Source organism: Trichomycterus rosablanca, chromosome 11 (assembly GCF_030014385.1).
Source record: "Trichomycterus rosablanca isolate fTriRos1 chromosome 11, fTriRos1.hap1, whole genome shotgun sequence".
NCBI classification, from domain to species: Eukaryota; Metazoa; Chordata; class Actinopteri; order Siluriformes; family Trichomycteridae; genus Trichomycterus; species Trichomycterus rosablanca.
In genome coordinates this window covers 31413534-31435307 of record NC_085998.1, presented here as the reverse complement: position 1 = coordinate 31435307, position 21774 = coordinate 31413534, and the positions used below count along the sequence as shown (strand labels likewise).

At 38.2% G+C, this 21774-nt stretch overlaps 1 protein-coding gene across 2 annotated transcripts; it reads left to right on the top strand.

Moving 5' to 3' along the window:
• Positions 1-5259: 5259 nt before the first annotated feature.
• On the top strand, positions 5260-18006 carry phaf1 (phagosome assembly factor 1). 2 transcript variants are annotated; one of them, XM_063004711.1, is made up of 16 exons: positions 5260-5741; positions 8450-8532; positions 8635-8718; positions 8831-8874; positions 9725-9804; positions 9898-9992; positions 11814-11911; positions 12639-12751; positions 13589-13722; positions 14149-14232; positions 15211-15293; positions 16209-16252; positions 16374-16423; positions 16511-16569; positions 16742-16814; positions 17028-18006. In XM_063004711.1, exons 1-16 carry the CDS (start codon positions 5678-5680, stop codon positions 17115-17117), a joined length of 1278 nt encoding a protein of 425 aa, XP_062860781.1. In that variant the 5' UTR covers positions 5260-5677; the 3' UTR covers positions 17118-18006. The 2 variants fall into 2 exon arrangements, with proteins under 2 accessions (XP_062860781.1, XP_062860780.1); XM_063004710.1 differs by lacking the exons at positions 5260-5741; positions 8450-8532 and having other exon boundaries at positions 8706-8874; positions 11847-11911.
• Positions 18007-21774: the final 3768 nt, after the last annotated feature.

Here is a 21774-nt window from a genome sequence, read left to right as displayed (position 1 = left end):
AAAAACAGTCACCAAATACACACAGAAGACTTATTTACATTCCTCTTGCTAATAGCATTATAGACACAATCCTAAGAGGTTTTACTCACTCCCAGCTTTATAGCTCACAAATAAAAACATGGCTCACTCCTTTGATAAGAACAAAAATGTGTGTGTGTGTGTATATACTGTATATATAGGGTTGAACAGCATTTAATAAATAAAATCATCTGTAAAAAAGCCTTTTGTGTTTACTGGGGCTATTGTTATCTAATATTAAAAGTATTTTAATGATCTGAAGCATATAAGTGTGACACATGCAAATATAAAAAAAAAATAAGAATGGCCAATACAGACAAAAATAGTCTTAAATCTTAACACAAATCAACTAAATGTTGTTTAGTTAATTTATATGCTGTGGTTACTTTTACTTCTATCTCTACTTCTAAATAACCTTGAACATTGTGCCAGCAGATACATTACAATAAAGTATAGTATGTCCAGGATGGGTGTACTAACCAATCTCCCTTACCTCTAAATACAAGTTTTATAAAACATTATAATTTGTGTATAAATTGTGCAACAAAAAAAATCTAAAACAGCGGTCATTCCCAAAAAAGGAGAACCAGACAGAACATTAAGCTAAACTGTATTTTTGTGAATGTGCACATGATGCTTTATATTATGTATTTTCCTGTTTATAGGAGCAAGGGGGATTATAACAACTTTACAAGTGCACACAGCTGGCCCGTGATTACATTATGTGTTTGGAGGTTTTAGTGGATAAACTACAGAAGTTTTCCTGAGTTTGACTTTTCCATCCGCATACAGTGATTCATAAAGTTTTAGACAAAGATACCAGATCCAGCAGCAACTGCCTCAATGTGTGGGCATCAAGCATGTTCTTCTGTTTGACATCAATCAGTTATTCCTTCCTGCAGATGACTCTCGTTTTACATTATGTTCTGCACTATTTATTCTATGCTTACATGAAAGAAACTGAACAGGACATTTAATGATGGGGGATTCTCAAATGTTGTGCATCTTCAGTAGGAAAAGAGAACAAAGTGTACTTATGTAGTCATAAAATGTTAATCAGTTTTTCCTTTGGTGTTCTGCTCATTCCAATAAACTTATCATGTAGAACAATTCATGTGCAAACTATTAATAAGGAAACTTAATTAAAAGCACTGGTTTCATTAATATGTCAATTCTAAATTGTAGAATAACAAATAACATCTAAATTCAATAAATTTCATTTATTCATAGTCACCACTGATTAGTGCTGACAGCTTAAGAGCTTGAGTAGCCAATATATCAAATATAGCCAATATATGTCATCGTTGGAGGCAAAAAGAAACCAAACAATCCAGACAACAACACAAAAATATAGTAGTTTGATGGAAAACAGCTCCAGTGATTCAGGTTTGATCCTTGGCTTTAGTTATACTGGCTGTAAGATATGCTCACATCACAAAATGCTAAGATAGTGTGACTTAAGACTAGCCAAGCCATCTATTTGCACGCTTGTTGGGATAGGAAAGGAACCCCATACCCCTGGCACAATCATATTCTGGGACAGGAAGTGTATCCTGAAGCTGTGCCACACCAACACTTAAATTATAAACAGTTATTCAGTCTGTTTACGTTTAAGATATACTGTATGTACCATAGACCATTAGCTACAGGTTTAGCCGTGTATGCTGCCATCTGTTGGAGGTTTTAATGTAAATATGTGTCCTTAAAGAAAATACTAGGCCAAAAACTCTTAATTTAGACTCTTGATTTAAACTCTAAATTAGTAGAAAGTAGAAAGAAAATCCTTACACTGAGGAAATTGCAACCCCCATTCCCAGAAAAGTAGGGACATTATGTCAAATGCTATAAAAAGAAAAATCTGTGATTTGTTAAGTCTCTTGAACCCGGGTGGTCCTTGTTGTCTTTGGCACTGAGAGCTCAACACCAAACCTATTTGATCCACTGTCCACATATTCAGTCCATCTGAGACAGTGTTTTTGCATAGTCACCCCTAAAGCACTTTGCACTATTGACACAATACAGTGTTTTGTGCTATATAGATTGCTATTTTAAATTAAGTGGAAATAGCACAATTTACAGTTTAAGTAAAAGGAACTGGGTTCAGGTCTTGACCATTTCATGCCTTTAATCTAAATTTTATAACAAGTAACAATATGACATTAACATCAGCACAGAACAGCTGTAATGTGAATTTCCACTTGTAAATGTACATTTTACTTTTACATTGTTTGGCATCCTAATCCCTTATTCAAAATTTGAAATTATTGGGGGAAATGTGCTTTTGACTGTTTAAAACCCAGTTTTGACAACAAAATATAAAAATTGGCATACAACAAATTTGGCACACATTGTTGATAAACAGACAAAATCTCAGTGCACACTACAATGCCCTTTGGTCCCAGTAAACTGGCAGCTTACATGAGTACATTGAGTAAAACTAGATTAATAACAACACTGACCTATTAAGTTAAGTGCTTAAAAAGAATTTTCTCAAGATTTATTTCTCTATATCAAAATTAAAATGTTAATCAAATCAAATGTATATTATTACAAAAACAGAGCTTCATTGGAACAAAACTACAGAGCCAGAGTTTGTTTGTTTGTTTATTAGGATTTTAACATCATGTTTTACACTTTTTGGTTACATTCATGACAGGAAATGGTAGTCACTCTTTGCTAGGGTGACCATATTTTGGTTTTTAAAAAAGAGGACGCCTGGTTCGGGAAAGGAAGGGGGGGGAGCGGGGGCGGGGGGGTATTTCATGTCGTTGGTGACACCATGGCAATGTGTATGGGGTAGAGGTTTAAATAGTTGACAAATGAGTCAATAACCATCCAGCTGTGTTACTGAACTTTAATAAATGTACAGCTGCTCTTTAACAAGGGCCTTTATGGTCAGATAATCTTATTCCTTCACATTCATCGTTAAGCCCTAAACAATAATAAAAACAAATTAAAAAACAGTTGTCACCTATAAATAAAAATCCCTTTATTTTTTAGTTTCTTTGATGTATTGTACAGTCATATCAGCCGACTTATTAGGAGTGTTTTTAACTTTAATTTGATTCACTTTAATTACTTGCTCCCATCAGTAGAAACCCAGCAGTAAGATGTGTCTTCTAGTGCTTGCTGAGCAATTTCCACAGAATGCACAATGCAGTGCCATCACAGTGTTGACAAGAGCCTCTGTGTTAGTATGTGCATGTGAAAATCAGACTTATTTCAACAAAACAGATGCACTTCTAAAAAGACCTAAAAACAAACCAATGCAAAAACATACACACAGAATAGCGAGTGCAGACTAGAAAAGCCGAATCCCGGACATTTTTGGTGATTTAAAAATCCCTGCCGGACGCATTTTTTAGGTCTCAAAGAGAGGACATGTCCGGGAAAAAGAGGACATATGGTCACCCTGCTCTTTGCACAAGGTTAATCAGTTCACAAGGTTATATCAAACACAGCCATGGACAATTTAGTGTCTCCAGTTCACCTCACTTGCACGTCTTTGGACTGTGGGAGGAAACCGGAGCACCCGGAGGAAACCCACACGGACACGGGGAGAATGCTACAGAACCAGAGCAAACATTAACTAACATTAAACATTACTGACAGTATCAATAAAAAAAAAAAAAACGTTTATATTTAGAAAATACAGTCTTGCTTTTGTTGCATTTTACAAAATGTCCCAGCTCTTTTAGAAATGTAGTGTGTGTAAGTAATAGTGTTAGTGGTGGTAGTATTAGAAATTATGTAAATTTTTTATTTACTAACTTTTCTATTACAATACTACGACGGCGTATTAGGGCCACTGTAAAAACATTTTTAAGTTTCGATTTCAAGATTAAATCGAGGATTTCTTTATTTGTGAAACCGATATGAAAGTATAACAAATCATGAACATTCCTCATTTTAACACAAGGATGTTATGTTATGACTTTATTCTCGTAATTATTTTGACTTTAATCTCGTAATTATTTTGACTTTATTCTCATAATTATTTTGACTTTAATCTCGTTATTATTTTGACTTTAATCTAATTATTATTTTGACTTTATTCTCATAATATTTTGACTTTAATCTCGTAATTATTTTGACTTTAATCTTGTAATAGTTTGACTTTATTCTCATAATATTTTGACTTTATTCTCATAATTATTTGACTTTAATCTCGTAATTATTTTGACTTTAAACTCGTTATTATTTTGACTTTAATCTTGTAATATTTTGACTTTATTCTCATAAAATTTTCACTTTATTCTCATAATATTTTGACTTTAATCTCATAATTATTTGACTTTAATCTCGTAATTATTTTGACTTTAAACTCGTTATTATTTTGACTTTAATCTTGTAATATTTTGACTTTATTCTCATAATATTTTGACTTTATTCTCATAATATTTTGACTTTAATCTCGTAATTATTTGACTTTAATCTCGTAATCATTTTTACTTTAATCTCGTTATTATTTTGACTTAAATCTTGTAATATTTTGACTTTATTCTCAAAATCAAAACTTAAAAAAATTTTCTTTAAAGTGACCCTAATACTCTGTCGTACAATACAGCGATTTCAACTTCAACAATATTATACTCACTTGACCTAACACGTGTTCTGTATTGAAATCGAATTAAAATAAATCGATCTGGGCTCTTGCAGGACCATTAGTTTGAAAATCCGGAGAGGATCGGAAGCGATCGTTTTCTTTACACCGGAAGTTGAACTACCAGCTGATCGAGCTGTTGATGGAAGTTGCGGTTGTGTGTGTGTGTGTGAGTGATGAGGAGGATATTTATTGTGTTACTGAAACGCTGAAGTCACACAGAGACAGCAGTGTAAAGTCAGCCAGAGATCAGTGTATCACGCGTTCATGTGGACTCTGAGAAGCGTGGATATAAAACATGGTGTTGTGTGAGCAGTGAGGTGTCAGTATTGTGCAGTGTTAAAGAAAGAAAACAAGGCTAGGCGAGTCCCAGCGAGTCTGTGTGCACTGTTGTTTGTGTCGGATCAGCACGTTGATCGGACTGAAGAGGTCTGATCTGAGCCTGACAGAAGAAAAGCTGATAATAATAAGTACATAATAATGGTTAGTGTTGTTGTGCATTAGCAGAGCAGAATCAGACAGGTTATTGTTCAGTGCCCAGTGTAACTGAGGTGTTTTTCCACTTCAGCTCAGCACTAGATTGCATAATCAAACTCGCTGTTGGCAGAAACGTTGTGTACACCTAACTTACAGCTGTGTATGTGTGTGCTTATCCTCCTTTATTATTATTTCTGGATTTTTAAATAATATTTATTAATAGACTGGTTGATCAGAAGACAACCTTCCTAAGCCACCTGTCGTATTTAAGAGTTTTAAGTGTTTATGCTTCTTTTACCATGTTTTGATTTTAATGATCAGTAAGTAATTCCATACCAATCTCACCTCATTATTTATAAATATGCAGAGACTGTCTATAATCAGAAAACTAAGTTAAAGTCTGATCACTTTGAAGCAGCTGTCTGTGTTGTCTGGTGTGTAAATAATAAATCAGCTGGTTGTTAGATCTGACAATAGTGCAGTTGAGTCTGATTGTCTATCTGGACATATATTAGTGTGCAAGTGTGTAAAAGGAAAGGTCCAGCTCTGGCCCAGTCCGAGAAGCCCTCTGAAAACCCAATGCTGGATCTGGAAGTGGTTCCTGAGCGCTCTTTGGGAAATGAACAATGGGAATTCGCGTTAGGTAAGAACTTCATTTACATTTACATCATCGGCATTTAGCAGACGCTTTTATCTAGAGCGGCTTAAATGACTGTGACGGAGCTCACAGCAAGAAGGTCCTGGGTTCGATCCCCAGGTGGGGCGGTCCGGGTCCTTTCTGTGTGGAGTTTGCATGTTCTCCCCGTGTCCGCGTGGGTTTCCTCCGGGTGCTCCGGTTTCCCTTCCACAGTCCAAAGACGTGCAAGTGAGGTGAATTGGAGACACAAAATTGTGTTTGATATAACCTTGTGAACTGATAAACCTTGTGTAAAGAGTGACTACCGTTTCTGCCATGAATGTAACCAAATGTGTAAAACATGACGTTAAAATCCTAATAAATAAACTAACAAACAAACAAACATGACTGTGACAGGATACAGTCAAAGCAATAAAAGGTTGGGGGTCTTGCTCAAGGACCCAACAGTGGCAACCTGGCAGTGATGGGACTTGAACCAGTGACCTTTTAATTACTAGTTCAGTACCTTATCTGCTACAACTGGCCTACTTCATCTGAACTCAAGCTCAGGAATCCCAAGAAATTCCTCTAGAACAAATATGCTTCATTAGCTGATTTTATATAGGCTTGAAAGCTTTTAAACCAAAGGTGTTGCAATGCAGTAATTCAGAAATTAATACTATAAATCAGATATAAATAATTATATGGAACACAAGTTTTAAATGTCAGCCTAACGCCTGACTGACCCCAGTAATGATATCGGATATGAAGCAATTGCATCATCTGTACCCTTAAGTTCAGTTGATGAAGAAAACAGCTTTTTATGGTGAACCCATCTGAACCCAGGCAAATAATCACATTAGGTTTTTCTATTTAATTAATCTATTTATTTTACTATTCGCCTCTGGTCAGGTTCAGTACCATCCAGGAAAACTGGATTCCCAGCTCCAGGACCTTATACTTTATCACAGGACACACATATCTACCCATTCACTCACCCACTCACCTTCGGGGTCAAAACAGTAAATTGTTAGTAAAGTTGTAGCTAAAAACCTTTATATTTATTATTACTTGTATATAAAATATAAAAAACAACTATAACAAACAACACATCCTCTACATGAAACATAACATGTAAATAACATATAAAATATTAAATGTACCATGTAATAATGAAAATATGCAGAGGTTTATTCTCTATGTAAAATTGTTGTACATTTTGCTGTATGTTTGGCATTCAATAGATCCATTAACATTTACATTTATGACATTTTTGCGGATGCTTTTATCCACAGCATCCAACTTACAGTTGTGATGAATAACAGTTGAGGGTCAAGGGCCTTGCTCAGGGGCCCAACAGTGGCTACTTGATCTTCCAATCACAAGTCCAATGCTTTAGTTAACTGAGCTACCACTGCACAAGCTATTAAGAGCTTTTATTTGGTATGTGGAATTATGTTTAGTTCAAAAATGTCATTTACACTCCACCAGTTACTGGTTTAAACGTGATTGATTTTCTCTTACTTTATTACCTTTGGCCACATTGTAACAGCAGTTAAAGATTGGCCTTTTGTCCTGGGTTTGTTCTGTTTTAAGCTCTATGTCAATAATATTGTCAGGATACTAAAATATTTTTTTCCACTCAAAATGATATGTTTTAGGTCAAGATTTGATTTATACTAAACTGCAATTATTTTGTAAGCTTGATTTAGTCTTTCCTTGGTAAATCATGCAAACAAGCTGTAAACACTTACAAATTGAAGTGTGTTGAAACTGAGTTGAAGACCTCTAGAACTTGTGTATCAAATAAGAAAACAAGTCCAGACTTGTTTAAACAGGGTGGTTATGCAGTGTCTGTACACCCCACTCTCCGCTCTCTCAAGCAAATATGGAACCCTCAAAAGAAAGCAGATACAGCCACAATCTGATACTCTGTTTAGAATTTAGATTGGGTGATACTATGTTACTGTTCGTGTTGAATATCTGCTTCCATTGACTGGTAGAGTGGGTGCTATACAGCAACACGGGTCCTGAGTTTGATCCTCGCCTTCTGTTACTGTCTGTGAGATGTCTTTGTGGGCCTTTTTATGGGTACTCCAGTTTTGTCTCACCTCCAAAAAATAAACAAAGGTGTATTGGCTACTCTGTATTGTTTCAATGTTTTTGTATATTAAAAAATACCCTTACCCAACAGGTAATAATAAATATTAAAAATTCTCAGCTACATCGTTTACTGTTTTGGCCCTGGGTGCCAAACATTTTATTATTTCTCTGGGTCCAGATGCTTTCAGTTACTGTCTGTAAGATGTCTTTGTAGGCCTATTTGTCTCGCCTCATACAAACATACAAAGGTGTATTGGCTACATTGTAGTGTTCCAATGTGTAGACCGGTGGCCTGTCTATAGTGCATAGTGCCTGTCTATTGTACCTGAGAGGTGTACTACCCCTACCAGAATGGAACGCTTGGTGAAAATAACTAGGTAAACAACTGATTCTGTATTGAAATTGTTACATTTACTTAATTACATAATACATAATTGATCATTTTTGTTATGCCAATCAAATAAATTATTTATTTGTGCACAAGAACCTCCAGTCTTTAACTGTACACCCTCTACAAGTCCTAACAGTGTATGTGTTCCTAATAAAGAGGCCAGTAAGGTTAAAAATTTCATGTAACATGTAAAGAAATATTTTTTAAAAATAATAATGAATATTTTTGTCTTTATTTAAAGGAATGCCATTGGCCCAGGCCATTTCCATCTTGCAAAAGCACTGCCGAATTATCAAGAATGTCCAGGTGCTCTACAGCGAACAAGTAAGGCAGAACAGATTATAGTGTTTGGGGGGTGGGGATCCAAAATGCCCACTACTATTTTTAAAGAATTGTTTCTAATTGTTCTGTTTACCATTATTACAGATGCCACTCAGTCACGACCTCATACTCAACCTGACTCAGGATGGAATTAAACTGCTGTTTGATGCTTACAATCAGAGACTGAAGGTGGGAGGCGCACTGTGCGTGCGTGCGTGTGTGTGTATGTGTGGTGGCAGGGGGAGGCATACCCATGTTCACTATTGATACATTTATTTTGTATTGTTTTTTTTCTTTGCAGGTTATTGAAGTATATGACTTGAGCAAAGTAAAATTGAAATACTGGTAAGTAATTGATATAATTTCTATAAGCATATTATGCTTATAGAAGGTTATGTTGCAGTATTTCTGTCTGATCCTTTACTACTGTGGTTAAGCCAGTTACTGGGTTAAAGGTTGGCGTCTATACCAGCCTTGGCACGTGTACCTAAGTACCATATCGACAAGTGTCATATGTTTTCTTTTGCCCTTTTAGCCAGGATACAATTAGTTCTGAATGTTTTTCTTGGTTTTTCACATCTTGTCTTGATTTTTCCAGTCCCCCATAACTGCACTTTAACACTAAAAATTGGGAACTACAAGCACTTACTGCTTGTCCCTGTTTTGTAGACACCAGTTAGCTTTCTGAGTTATAGCTGCTTAGAGGAGACCATGCTTGTTGAATGTTAGCACAATATTTGAAAAGTCAGAGAATTTTTATGCCCTGGAACAGTCATCAGCTGACAATTCCTACTGACAGTTCTTGATTTACTTCATGCATCCTAGCGAATCAATTAAAACTAATTATGTTTTGAGACTTAAGCTACACTATTACTTACATATGTACACAATTTTATTAAATAAATTATGCGCTCGGGTGGTGCTGCGGTGTATTACCAGATTTTCTGGGTTTAATTCTCAGTGGTGCTATCAGCCAGCTGGGCATCAACACAGACATGATTGGTTGTGCGCAAAGCCTTCTTGTTGCACATGGTTTTTTGATTGACTGGGTACAAATTTCCACCGACATTGAATTCAGAAGCTCAGAGGTTTAGCACCCACTACTGGACAAAACACTTATTTATTAGGGCTTTTGTATGTGTGTCACTCTATCCAAAGTACTCTCCAAAACAAACAAACTTTTCTTATGTTGCAGTGGAGTACATTTTAACTCTCAGGCTATAGCACCTACCATTGAGCAGATTGACCAGTCCTTTGGCGCTACTCATCCGGGAGGTATGGCAGACAGTCATGATGCTCTTCTGATACTGAACTTGTTGTCCACTGTTTTTGAGGATTGTTTATGCAGTCTTTTTCCTCTGTACCCAGTATACAATGCTGCAGAACAGCTCTTCCACCTGAACTTCCGTGGCCTCTCATTCTCCTTCCAGTTGGACTCATGGAGCGAAGCCCCAAAATACGAGGTATTAAAATGTTGGAAACTACGCAGTCTACGCAAATCTGAGATACTTTACTTGGGTATAGATTAGCATTTCTTTTATAATCTTTTTATAAACTGGGCCATTAGTTAGTAAGTTCCAGTAAAGAAATTAGTTTTCTCCATTGTAGGTAAAAAAAAAAAACTACACTGTTGGGGAGGATGGGCTTGTTTTTGACCTTTAGTGTGACAACACTATTTAAGCTCCACGATTATGAACCAATCACATTCAACATAATAATCAGCATTATAGGATTACAAAGTCCAGCTTCCAAAAACATGCAGATTGTAAATTGTTCACTCTAAAATGCCCATAGTTATGAATAAGTCTGTGATTCTTTGCAGTGGATTGGCATCTTATCCAGGGTGTATTACTGCTTTGTGCCTAGTGTTTTAAGTAGGTGTTACACCCATCGAGTCCCTTGAAAATTATTAATTATGTTGGTAAATTGAAATGCTCCTATACCCAAGTGAAACCTTGGCATCTGCTAGTTATAGACCAGACTTCTGCCTAATGCATTATTAATTTGCAATTCATCATCATCTATATTGAACCTTTTACTTTGAAACAATCCATCGTTTTTGCTTTTGACTGTTGGTTCACTGTCTCACTTGTTTTATTATAACTGTATATTAAGTAGGGCTGGGCGATATGACTAAAAAACGTATGTCTTGATATGCTTTTGAGAAGTGGCGATATACGATGCGATATAATGTAAACTTGTACAATGGCAGGCCACTGCCCGTATTTTAGCTTAATTTGTTTACAAATTATATTAAAAACACAAAACATTGCAGTTCTGATAAATTCTGACAGAATTACAGTGTTTAAATTTTTTATTATTACACAGCTGTACTTGTACTCATGTTGACAACATTTATATCAAACAAACCAGCAGAATCTCACAGTCACATTTATGCTGTCCTTTTTATTTCAAAAGTTCAACATTTAATAATGCTTTGCTATCATTGCAAAATGAAAGCGCACTGTAAACAGCAGCACCACGACCCAGATCAACCACACAGCAGCATAAAATCATAACCACTGCTTACCTGAGCTTCTCTTCTTCAAATTGAGACTAAATCTATAACCGTGTGTTGTTCCATTAGGGATACAATCCACGTGTTTTTCTTCTTGGAGGCCATCTTGTATGTTTCCAGAATATATAAACCTATCCAACTATGTTTGTGCACGTATCTAATGAAAACCATTTTATATAATTAATCGGCTTTCTCTGTAAAAAAGCTGAAACTGGTAATTCGTTAACTAAACTGTCACTTATGCATTTACAACCAATAAAGAGAGAGATTGAAATTCTGCCCAAAATTTAAATTCGGAAGCTCTGATTGGTTTATCCAGCTGTTTATCAAGGACTGGACCAGGACTGAATCTCTTTAACAGATGAACTGATTCATGGAGTTGTTAAGGCACGAACGACACTATAATGACACAGAGTGAGCAGAACGAATGAATCTTTACCATATCACAGCTCCCTGATTTGATTCTACTGAAAGAGTCGTTTCGGACAGTGATTCAGTTTGCATGTGTGATATTGTTTTATATCCCTGCCCTAATCTATGCCTTGATACAATTTGTGGAGAATGGTTTCTTGCATGTTATGGCTTGGTTTTTGTTCAGACGTGTTTTTTGCCTTTCCACCAATCAGTTCGAACTGCATGTGGGCATGTCATCATAATGATTCTGTCAGTGGAATGAATTAAATGTGTTTTTTTTTTTTATACTTTAATTCTTAAGCATGCCTACATTTGCACACCAATCTATTCCAAAGTTGTTTTGCCTTAACAGCCTAACTTTGCCCATGGCTTGGCCTCCCTGCAGATTCCACATGGAGCTACAGTAAAAAGGATGTACATTTACACTGGAAACAACCTTCAAGAAACCAAGTAAGTCATGTGGTTTTTTTAAAGTATGTTCAAACATGGTTTTGTGCATTTTTAAATGCAATTTTAGTTGTAAGCCAGTTCATGAAAATAATTGCTGTATAGGTTAGGAGGTGGTAAATTTGAAAAACAACAATTGGCAGTTGTAGCCTAGTGGTTAGGGTGCTGGACTAGTAATCCAATGGTCACTGGTTCAAGCCCCACCACTGCCAGGTTGCCACTGTTGGGCCCTTGAGCAAGGCCCTTAACCCTCAGTTGCTTAGACAATGTACTGTCACAGTACTGTAAGTCACTTTGGATAAAAGCATCTGCTAAATGCCAAAAATGTAAATGTAGTTTTGTAAGCAGGAATTTGTGCCTATTCAGTTAAAAGAGCGTTTGTGAGGTCGGGCTCTGATATCTGATAAGGAAAATATTGAATGGCGTTGAAGTCAAGGCTCTTTGCAGGCCACTGAAGTTTCTCCACAACAAATTCAATCAAGCGTATCTTTATGAACCTCATTTTATGCACAGTGCCACAGTGTTGAACAGGCTCTGAGGCATGTACTTGTTTAATAATCAATGCTAACTTGTTTTACAACACATAGAGGTGGAATTTGAGTACAATGGAGTTTGGTACAGTGGTATATGCTTTGAAACTCTTTCATGAGTGCAAAGTTACTTGCATCAATGATACTCTATCAAATATCACCTAATCATTTATCTCTTTTGCACCCTTCCTCTCTCTCAGGGCTCCTGGGATGCCTCTGGCCTGTTTTCTGGGTAATGTGTATGCCGAGTGTGTTGATGTTCTGAGGGATGGGGCAGGGCCACTGGGTCTCAGACTGCGCCTCCTCACAGCAGGTATGTAAACAGGAATTGGGAATACATTAACATTATACATTAACTCTCACCCAGTTGCCATATTGACTAGAATATTGTGGTGTCTTAGCTGCTTTAGACTTCGACATCTTGGACATTTTGACTAACCGATTGCTACATGGCATTAAGAATCAAACAAACAAGGTGCTCAGGTGGCGCAGCTGTAAAAAACACACGCTGGAACCAGAGCTGGGATCCACATGAACAACGATTGGCCTGTTGTTCAGATAGGGGTGGGATTTTTAAAAAGCCGGATAGGGTCTCTCTAATGCAACTAATGCAATTAATGCAATTACGACCTCTGCTGGCTGATTGATGGCGCCTGCACAAAGATGGGAAAAGAGTGCTGTCAGGGTGTGTCTCTCCATACACAGTGCTGAGCTGCACTGCACTCGTCAAAGTGTAGGTGACAAAATGCATACGGCTGCTGCCCACGTATCAGAGGGGGCGTGAGTTAGCTTTGTTCTCCTCAATCAGAGCGGGGATCAGCATTGGTGGAGAGGAAGCATGACGCAATTGGGCACCCCACAGGCATGTCTCTCACCTCTCAGAGACAGGTTCACAGGCAACAGTCATGCACTGCTCTCCATTTTTCACCATCTGTGTAAAGTTACCTTGGACCAGCCAGGAGAGGCTACAAAAACACCATTATTAAGGAATCACTTCAACCATCCCTTCCCAACAGACACAGCCAATCATGTCTGTATAGCTGAGATTTGAACTCTGATGGAGCAATCAGTGGTGCTGGGATAGTGCTTTAGTCCACTCTGCCACCGGAGAGCCCTGGACATATAATCTTAGTGTACTGTCTCTTTTCAGGATGTGGTGCAGGAGTGTTAGCCGATGCCAAAGTACGAGCCCTGGAAAGAAACATCTACTTCGGGGATTCGTGTCAGGATGTTCTGAGTGCTCTGGGCTCACCACATAAAGTCTTCTACAAGTCTGAAGACAAGGTAGTAAAGCTAGGATTATGATTGTATTTTATTGTGTAGGTAATAAGCTTCAGCTTGGTTCATGGATCATGTGATATTTAGCACGTGACCCATACCTAGTAGCAACATGTGCATGCAGTCTGAAAAAATTTGTATCTGATCATAAACAAATGTGATTGCATACTTGTGTGCTGTGGAGGCAGGCTCTAAGCTGAGCTGCTGTAATGACATTCAAAGTCTCAGTTAAATAATTAGCCACAGTGGTTGTAAACTGGGAAATTTAATAAGCCAGTTCATAATAAAACACAAGCCACTGTGGTTTTGGTTTTGAAAAAGCAAAGCATGCGGTTTAGAGCATTAAGGGAAGTTAATCTATCTGTAAATGTGATTTAAACTTTAATTAAGGGTTACCACTCATGTTTAAAACATTTGTCTTTTTTGCTACAGATGAAGATCCATTCTCCCTCTCCTCACAAGCAGGTCCCCTCCAAGTGTAACGACTACTTCTTTAACTACTTCACCCTGGGGGTGGTAAGTGCACAAAGCAGTAAAAAAGTTGTTTCATGGCTGGTTTACTGCAGCTCACAACAATCTACTGCATCATGTTTTCACTCTTTTCGGTTGTTTATACAGTCATGTGAAAAAGTTAGGACACCCCATGAGAACTTTTGTCTTTTTGAACATATTTAAACATATGGACATTTGAGCTTCATTTGAACAGTATTAATAGATGGAGCTTATATCATTAAACAAATAAAACAGAAAAAATTGTAAAATGTAATTAACAAAAATGGAAATTATTGTGAGGAAAAAGTTAGGACACCCTATGCCCTAATAGCTGGTATTTCCCTCTTTGGCTGAAAACCTCAATTAGATGTTTCCTATAACCATCTACCAGTCTCTGACATCGACTGGGAGAAAGTTTTTCCCACTCCTCCATGCAGAATTTCTTCAGCTGTGTGAGGTTTGAGGAGTTTCTTGCATGCACAGCTCGTTTCAAATCACCCCACAGCATCTCAATAGGATTAAGATCTGGGCTTTGACTTGGCCATTCCAGAACTCTCCATTTCTCTATTTTGAGCCATTCCTTGGTTGATTTACTGGAATGTTTCGGGTCGTTGTCATGTTGCATGGTCCACCTCAGCTTTAGGTTTTGGATCTCTTTTTTTTTTTTTGGATATCTCAAGTTTAAAATAAGAGCCCCTGTCAACGGTTGTCATTTGGTGACTTGAGAAGATATTAAAGGGTTAATAAAACATTAAATCTTATTAAAGACCTACAAAGATGCAACAAGCAATTCCAGGATTAGTAAATGTAGGATTGATATTTAAAACCTATTTGACCTGGTCCTTGTTTGACTGGTCGCCATGCTGTATTTTTCTCACAATGCTGTGGTTATAATTTAATGTGGAATACAACAGTTTAGAGTTTTGTGAAACAGTGAGAATCAGTTTTTCTTTGCTGTGCCTATGTTTATAGGTTTCTCTGTCTCTTCACTTTTGCCTTTAGGACATACTATTTGATTCCACAACCCACCTGGTAAAGAAGTTTGTTCTTCACACCAACTATCCTGGTCATTACAATTTCAACATGTAAGTATCAGCTAGTCAGTGTTTAGTTCTGTTGTTGTGCTGTGTTGTATCTGGAATGTGTATCTGGAATAGGAACAAACAGATTCAATCCTGATCTTGGATGATTAGACAGCTTTTGAACTCTATGCCATTGTAGCTGGTGGGGGAGATGGGCTGCACTGGGATTGACGCTAGGATGAACCCAGATCATTATTGGAAAAAAATGTGTCTTTATACACCGCCGAGGCATAACATTATGACCACTGACAGGTGAAGTAAATAACACTGATTATCTCCTCATTACTGCACCTGTTAGTGGGTGGGATATATTAGGCAGCAAGTGAACATTTTATCCTCAAAGTTGATGTGTTAGAAGCAAGAGAAAAGCACAAGCGTAAGGAGTTGAGCTCCTGGGCGACCAAGGGTTATCGATGCGCGTGGGGAGCGAAGGCTGGCCTGTGTGTTCCGATCCAACAGACGAGCTGCTGTTGCTCAGATTGCTAAAGAAGAATGCTGGTTCTGATAGAAAGGTGTCAGACTCCATGCCTCGATGGGTCAGGGCTGTTTTGACAGCAAAAGGGAGACCAACACAGTATTAAGAAGGTGGTCATAATGTTATTCCTCATCGGTGTATATAGGATCTTTTAAAATGTCAAAATAGGTTAAAAAAAAAAATACTGTAGTGTTCACCAGACATCGATCAAAAACTGTAGAAACTTAATAATGCACAGTTGAATCAGTTCATCTGGACACAAGTTTGTTGCAGAGATACGTTTCATCACTCATTCTTCAGTCACTCAACAAACTTGTGTCCAGATGAACTGATTCAACTTTGTGGATTTGTGTACCTGGATTATTGAGCATGCATCAAGAGAAACTTAATAATGAAATATTCTGTGTTTTCCCCCCTTAAATAATTCCTTTTTCTGATTTCAGATATCATCGATGTGATTTTAAAATTCCCCTCATTATTAAAAAAGGTGGGTGAAAAGAACGCTTTGTTGTCCTAAAGCATTTAAGCATCTTTCCTGGTTTATTGATATAAAAGGCTAAGAGCTTCACTTTGAGGATGCTGAGCTTAAAAGCCTGGTTGTGTTTTAGATGGAGCTAATGCTCAGGAAGATGACTGCATCCTCACCACCTACAGCAAGGTGACAGCACACCTCATTCACATGACTCATTCACATGCATGGGTAGTTTTGAGAATGTGCTTAATGTTTTTTTTCTCTCTCACACAGTGGGATCAGATCCAGGAGTTACTGGGACACCCTATGGAGAAACCAGTAGTGCTTCATAGGTAATATACACAGCTTGTGATGAAACAGTGATTCAGGGTTAGCAAATACCAATGGTTAAAATAAAAATGTCTAGTAAATGACATGGTCTAGTAATATAAAGTAAACAATTTGCTGGGACACCTGGGGTTTGGGTGTTTTAATTCACTAAATCATTGATTCATTTGTCCGCAGGTCATCATCTGCAAATAATACCAACCCGTTTGGATCCACGTTCTGTTTTGGGCTACAGAGGATGATCTTTGAGGTATGAGAGATGTGTTTTTGTGTCAAACAGTAAATTACATTTGTTTCAGGTAATCCCTTAATATGAACCTTAATATAAGTAACAAGTCCAAAATATATATAACTTTAAAAAGGGGGGGGGGGGGCTATGTATAAACAGAAAATACCTAATTAAAGGAAATACGTTCTTACTATTCAATCTTAACATCTGCCCTCTCTGTAATTATGCTTTTAGGTGATGCAGAACAACCACATAGCATCAGTCACCCTGTACGGAGCTCCTCGCCCTGCCAGCCTCTCCCGTACCGAGTCAAGTGCCCACTGAGGTTCCCATCCTATCCAGCTCAATCAGGTCCACCAGCGCAGTGTGCCTTCTCTCACTGCTGCCATCACACAAGCTACAGCACCACATGCTGGGAGTTTCCCAAAGTCCTTCTGCTGAACATAGTGATGGATGCTTTTTTCTCCCACACACACACACACGCACACACACACACTACTTTCCTCTCCCTCCAGCATCTGTCAGTGGCAGTATAGCACAGGGGATGCACAGTGATTCGATTTCACTTAGATAAGCTGTTTTTGTAAATGAGCTTCTGTTTTACATTTTTCCCACACAAACCACTGACACAAGGGCGTACGTGGCACACACTTCATCCCATTTTTCTGTGGCACGTTAAGCTTCATAATCCTAGGGTGGGTTGCACCAAGTCGTTTTCAGCTAAAACTGCTAAATTGGCAGTAGCTTAGACCAGGATTACTCGCCCTCCTTTAAGTAATAACTGCCCGATAAGGACAGCAGGCTGGCGCACACCTCTATCAACATGTGAGAAGCCGCTGCGCAACCCGCTATTTTTCACACCAACAGAGAGCTTTAACACGTACAGAGAAATAAGCTAATCCTGCTCCATTCCTGTGCCACTTGTGCCAGCATCTTTATCAGACAGCAGACGTTATTATTACAATGGCAGGAAGGTCAAACTTAGCTTAGTTATCCAGGGCTATAGAGCACCCTGATCAGGCCGGTGGCACCACTTTTATACTAGAATTTGGGAGTCCATGATATTGGGCTAGCACAATAGACAGCTGTGTGGAGGTTTTCCCCATTCTTGGCAATTCTTCTTGCTTTAGGTTATTTAGTAACTGTTTATGTGCTGTTATAACAGTCACATTGACAGTTCTTGTATGTATTTGTATATATTAAATCAATGCTACACAAATTAATATTTCTATAGCGATAGACTGGCCATTAACATTGTTTTTAAACCTGGTTAAAATGTCAGAATAACAATACATTTAAAGTGACCCGCACTACAGAACAGCCCTGTTTACCGTATATTAAATTGAATAATAATGCAATCAATATTTTATGGATGAGTTTAAAAGGTTTAACGTAACTTATCCACTGGCTAGTCAAAAATTGTACTTGCAGTTTTATCTAAACAGCTTATGAATTGACAATTCCACCAAGAAGTTAATAAGCGACCAAGCGCAAGTCCAGTTGGAGTACCCAACCTCTATAGCTTGTATACGATTACCACAGACAACAGATCCCTGAGAAAAGTACCAGTTTCTTGAAAACTCGCTTTTAATGGAAGTTTAGGGGCACTGGAAAGGAGTTTCCTGGATTTAGCACTTTATTTACAAGAGCATTTGACAGTATTCATGTGTGTTACTAAAATACATTTTTAAATGTTTAATGACCTGCCCTAACTACTGCCCCTGAACTTCCATTAAGCTCTGATTACACAAGGTGTTTGCAAAATTTGGTAAGAAATAATATAGTAGGGCCGCTCAGGTGGCGCAGTGGTAAAATACTCTAGCACACCAGAGCTGGGATTTTGAATACATCATATCGAATCTCAGCTCTGCCATCCGGCTGGGCGGCTATATAAACAACGTTTGGCTGTTGTTCATACAAGGTTAGAGAGCCGGATAGGGACCTCATAACTGATGCAATTACGACCTCTGCTGGCTGATGGTGTCTGTACAGAGTAGAGGAATAATGCCGATCAGGGTGTGGCTCTCCGTGCACTGGGCTGATTTGCATATGAACTTGTCTGGTGCAGGTAAAAAGATGCAGTCGACCACTCAGCACCAGTAGAGAGGAAGCGTAACGCAATTGGGTAAAAATCTGGGCGCGCAAAAAAATCTGGAGAAAATGCATTAACGCAGGCGATCAGCTTTGTGTACGGAGAGCCACACTCTGATCACTTTATTCCCCAACTCTGTGCAGACGCCATCAATCAGCCAGCAGAGGTTGTAATTGCATCAGTTATGAGGTCCCAGCGCCGGCTTACCCACCCTGTATGAACAACGATCCGCCAAGTCGGATGTATTCGAAATCCCAGCTCTGGTGTGCTAGCATATTCACCGCTGTGCCATTTAAATGTAATATGAAATAAACTTCATTAGGTTATAAAATGCCTTTTACGTTTGTGTTTTTTAAAATATTTTTTGGCTTCCAGCTTAGCTTGCTAACAAATGACTTGGTGGCAAGGAGACATCCATGTGCTGTCAAATTCCCCAATGTATGGAAAGTAATGTTCACATAGGATTCATTTACTGACTTGAATTGCATTTATAGAGCTGGCAAAAGCTAAATTGATTCTTGAATTGCAGTCGAGCCCCTACTGGCATACTATACCAGAGCCAAGGCTAACTAAACTACAATGCTGGCCTACTTTTGCTTCATGACCAATGGAAAGTCTTGACTGTGGTAACTGTTCCAGCATGCTGTAGACAGTGATTTCAGACCAGCAGTAGTTGGCACACAGGGGGAGTTCTCAGATAAATACATAAACATTGTTGCTTTGGGATTTTCTTTTCAAAGTGAGGACTGTGTGGTGTACACAAAGAAAAGCACAAACAAGCTGCACATCATGGGAGTGTACTGGTGAAGTTTTGGCACATGGGGTCACACACATGCTGTGCCCAAATACACAGCACAGGTTACCTCCAATCTTCAGCTTCACAACAGTTGGCCATTTTTCTTGTGTTGTGTTGTTTTAAAACAAGACAAAAGCATTGGTTTTGACATTTGCACTAAAAGTACAATATTTACTTGACTATTATCTTTTTTCCACTGATGACTGTCAGGATTACCGAGTGTAGGAGGGAGAACTGAGAGAATGAAAACATATCTTTATTTTAGCACAGCCCTCTGGACAGAACTGAAAGCAAAGCCTGTTTAGCATTGACCTATTTAGTTCTGGATCTCATTGCTATTTTTACTGCTCATTTCCTTTCTGCACTCCCTTCACACTCTTCTTAACCAGTGATTTGAACTGCTTTTTTTCTGCAACTCTTTATAATTACGGCTTATTTTGATTGCCAAAACATTAGCCAAAGACTTACCTGCAAACATGCACATTTCCTTTTGTATTTAGTTACTTCCCAAAAGTGTTTATTATTTTTATTCTATAAAACTGTACTCTTCTTTTCTTAAATGCATTTTATTATTCATTATACTTAGTTGCTCTGTGCTTTTTAGCTTTAGATCTTTGATTTCTTCTCCGCACCAGACAGATGTTAAGCTTTGCACAGCAAGCAGCTGCTGTCAAGGTTTGTACAGATCTGTATATAGCGTCCTCGGCTGTTCAAATCTTCGATGTAGTGTCATTTTCAGACTGAGAAAGTTCGAAACAAGCGCATTGTAGCGGCAGCTATCCACCCAATCTGGAGAGATTAGTCCCTAATAGGCAAAGGTAGGATCATGTGACTGTGGAGGGGAATGCAGTGCTTGCAGTACAGAAGTTGGATTTTGGTATTTATCTGAAATAAGGGTACAGGGTGATGGATTTGTGCACATTTTTGGTTATTTCCATGCTGAAAGGTTTAGCTGTGTTCCAGCAAGGACGTCACCATACTGTGAGGGGGTCTGACTCCCAGGTACTGTCGTTTTTTTTAACTGTGTGAACACACACATCTTGGTTCAAGTTGTGTAGTAGTATTTCACTGCAAATACAGGGTTGTTTAAACTAAACATTTGCTTATAGTAACTACAGTGCATTAAGTGTGTTTATTATCACTCATTAAAATACACCAGTTTAAAGTTTGCAGCTCCTTTTTGTGCACAGTATATGACGTGTAGGTGGTGCACAGGGACCTGGGTTTAGTCCTTGTTTCCGGTCACCGGGTTACCTGGTCTATAGGGTTTGGCATGTTTTCTTCATGTCTGTGTGGGTGTCCATTTGGTTTTCTCCCAACTTCCAAAAACAAGCACAAAGTGGCTTGGCTATTCTAAATGTGCCCCTAGGTGAGTGTGACTTAGTGAGTGGATGACAAGCGAGTGAATGGGTCAGTCTGTTGTGCCCTGCATTCCTGTTGATTTCTGCCAGTTGTTTTAATGTGGTGCTGGTCCCACCACAGCCCTGAGCAGGGTTATCTTTATCAGTCACTCAATATGAATAGATAATTATTCATTAATAATGTGGATGCTTACTCTTTGCCTGTATACAATACTATACTATACTATACAGCAAAACCTTTGTGGACACCAGTCCTAATTATTCGGTTTTGGTGTTTTAGCCACACATACTGCTAACAGGTGTGAAATCGGGTGTATAAAATCAATGACGTTTCCATATAATTGATTTCATATTCCTTATATATAGACCCATCTTTCATTCTGCTCATGCAAAGCACCAATAAATAAATAAAGCTGCAGGTAGAATACAAAGTCCTGGGACAGTAACGCTGTTGCTGCTAATCATAATTGCTGTTAATTCCAAAAAAAACACCAACACATTGCAACTACAGTTTATGCAGATTGGTGTGTACAAACTTTGTCCATGATTCCTGCTCTAACAGATAATGCAGTGTTAAAGTGTGCAAGTGTCAGCTCCATTGACACTGACCCCTCCACAAGTCTGTCTGCCCTCTATGTTTTTGTGTTCAGAGCAGGCCTTTTGGGGCATTGATAGTTATTTGATTCCTGATTTGTGAATATGGGCTACTTTTCATGCTTCAGTTTGCCCCTG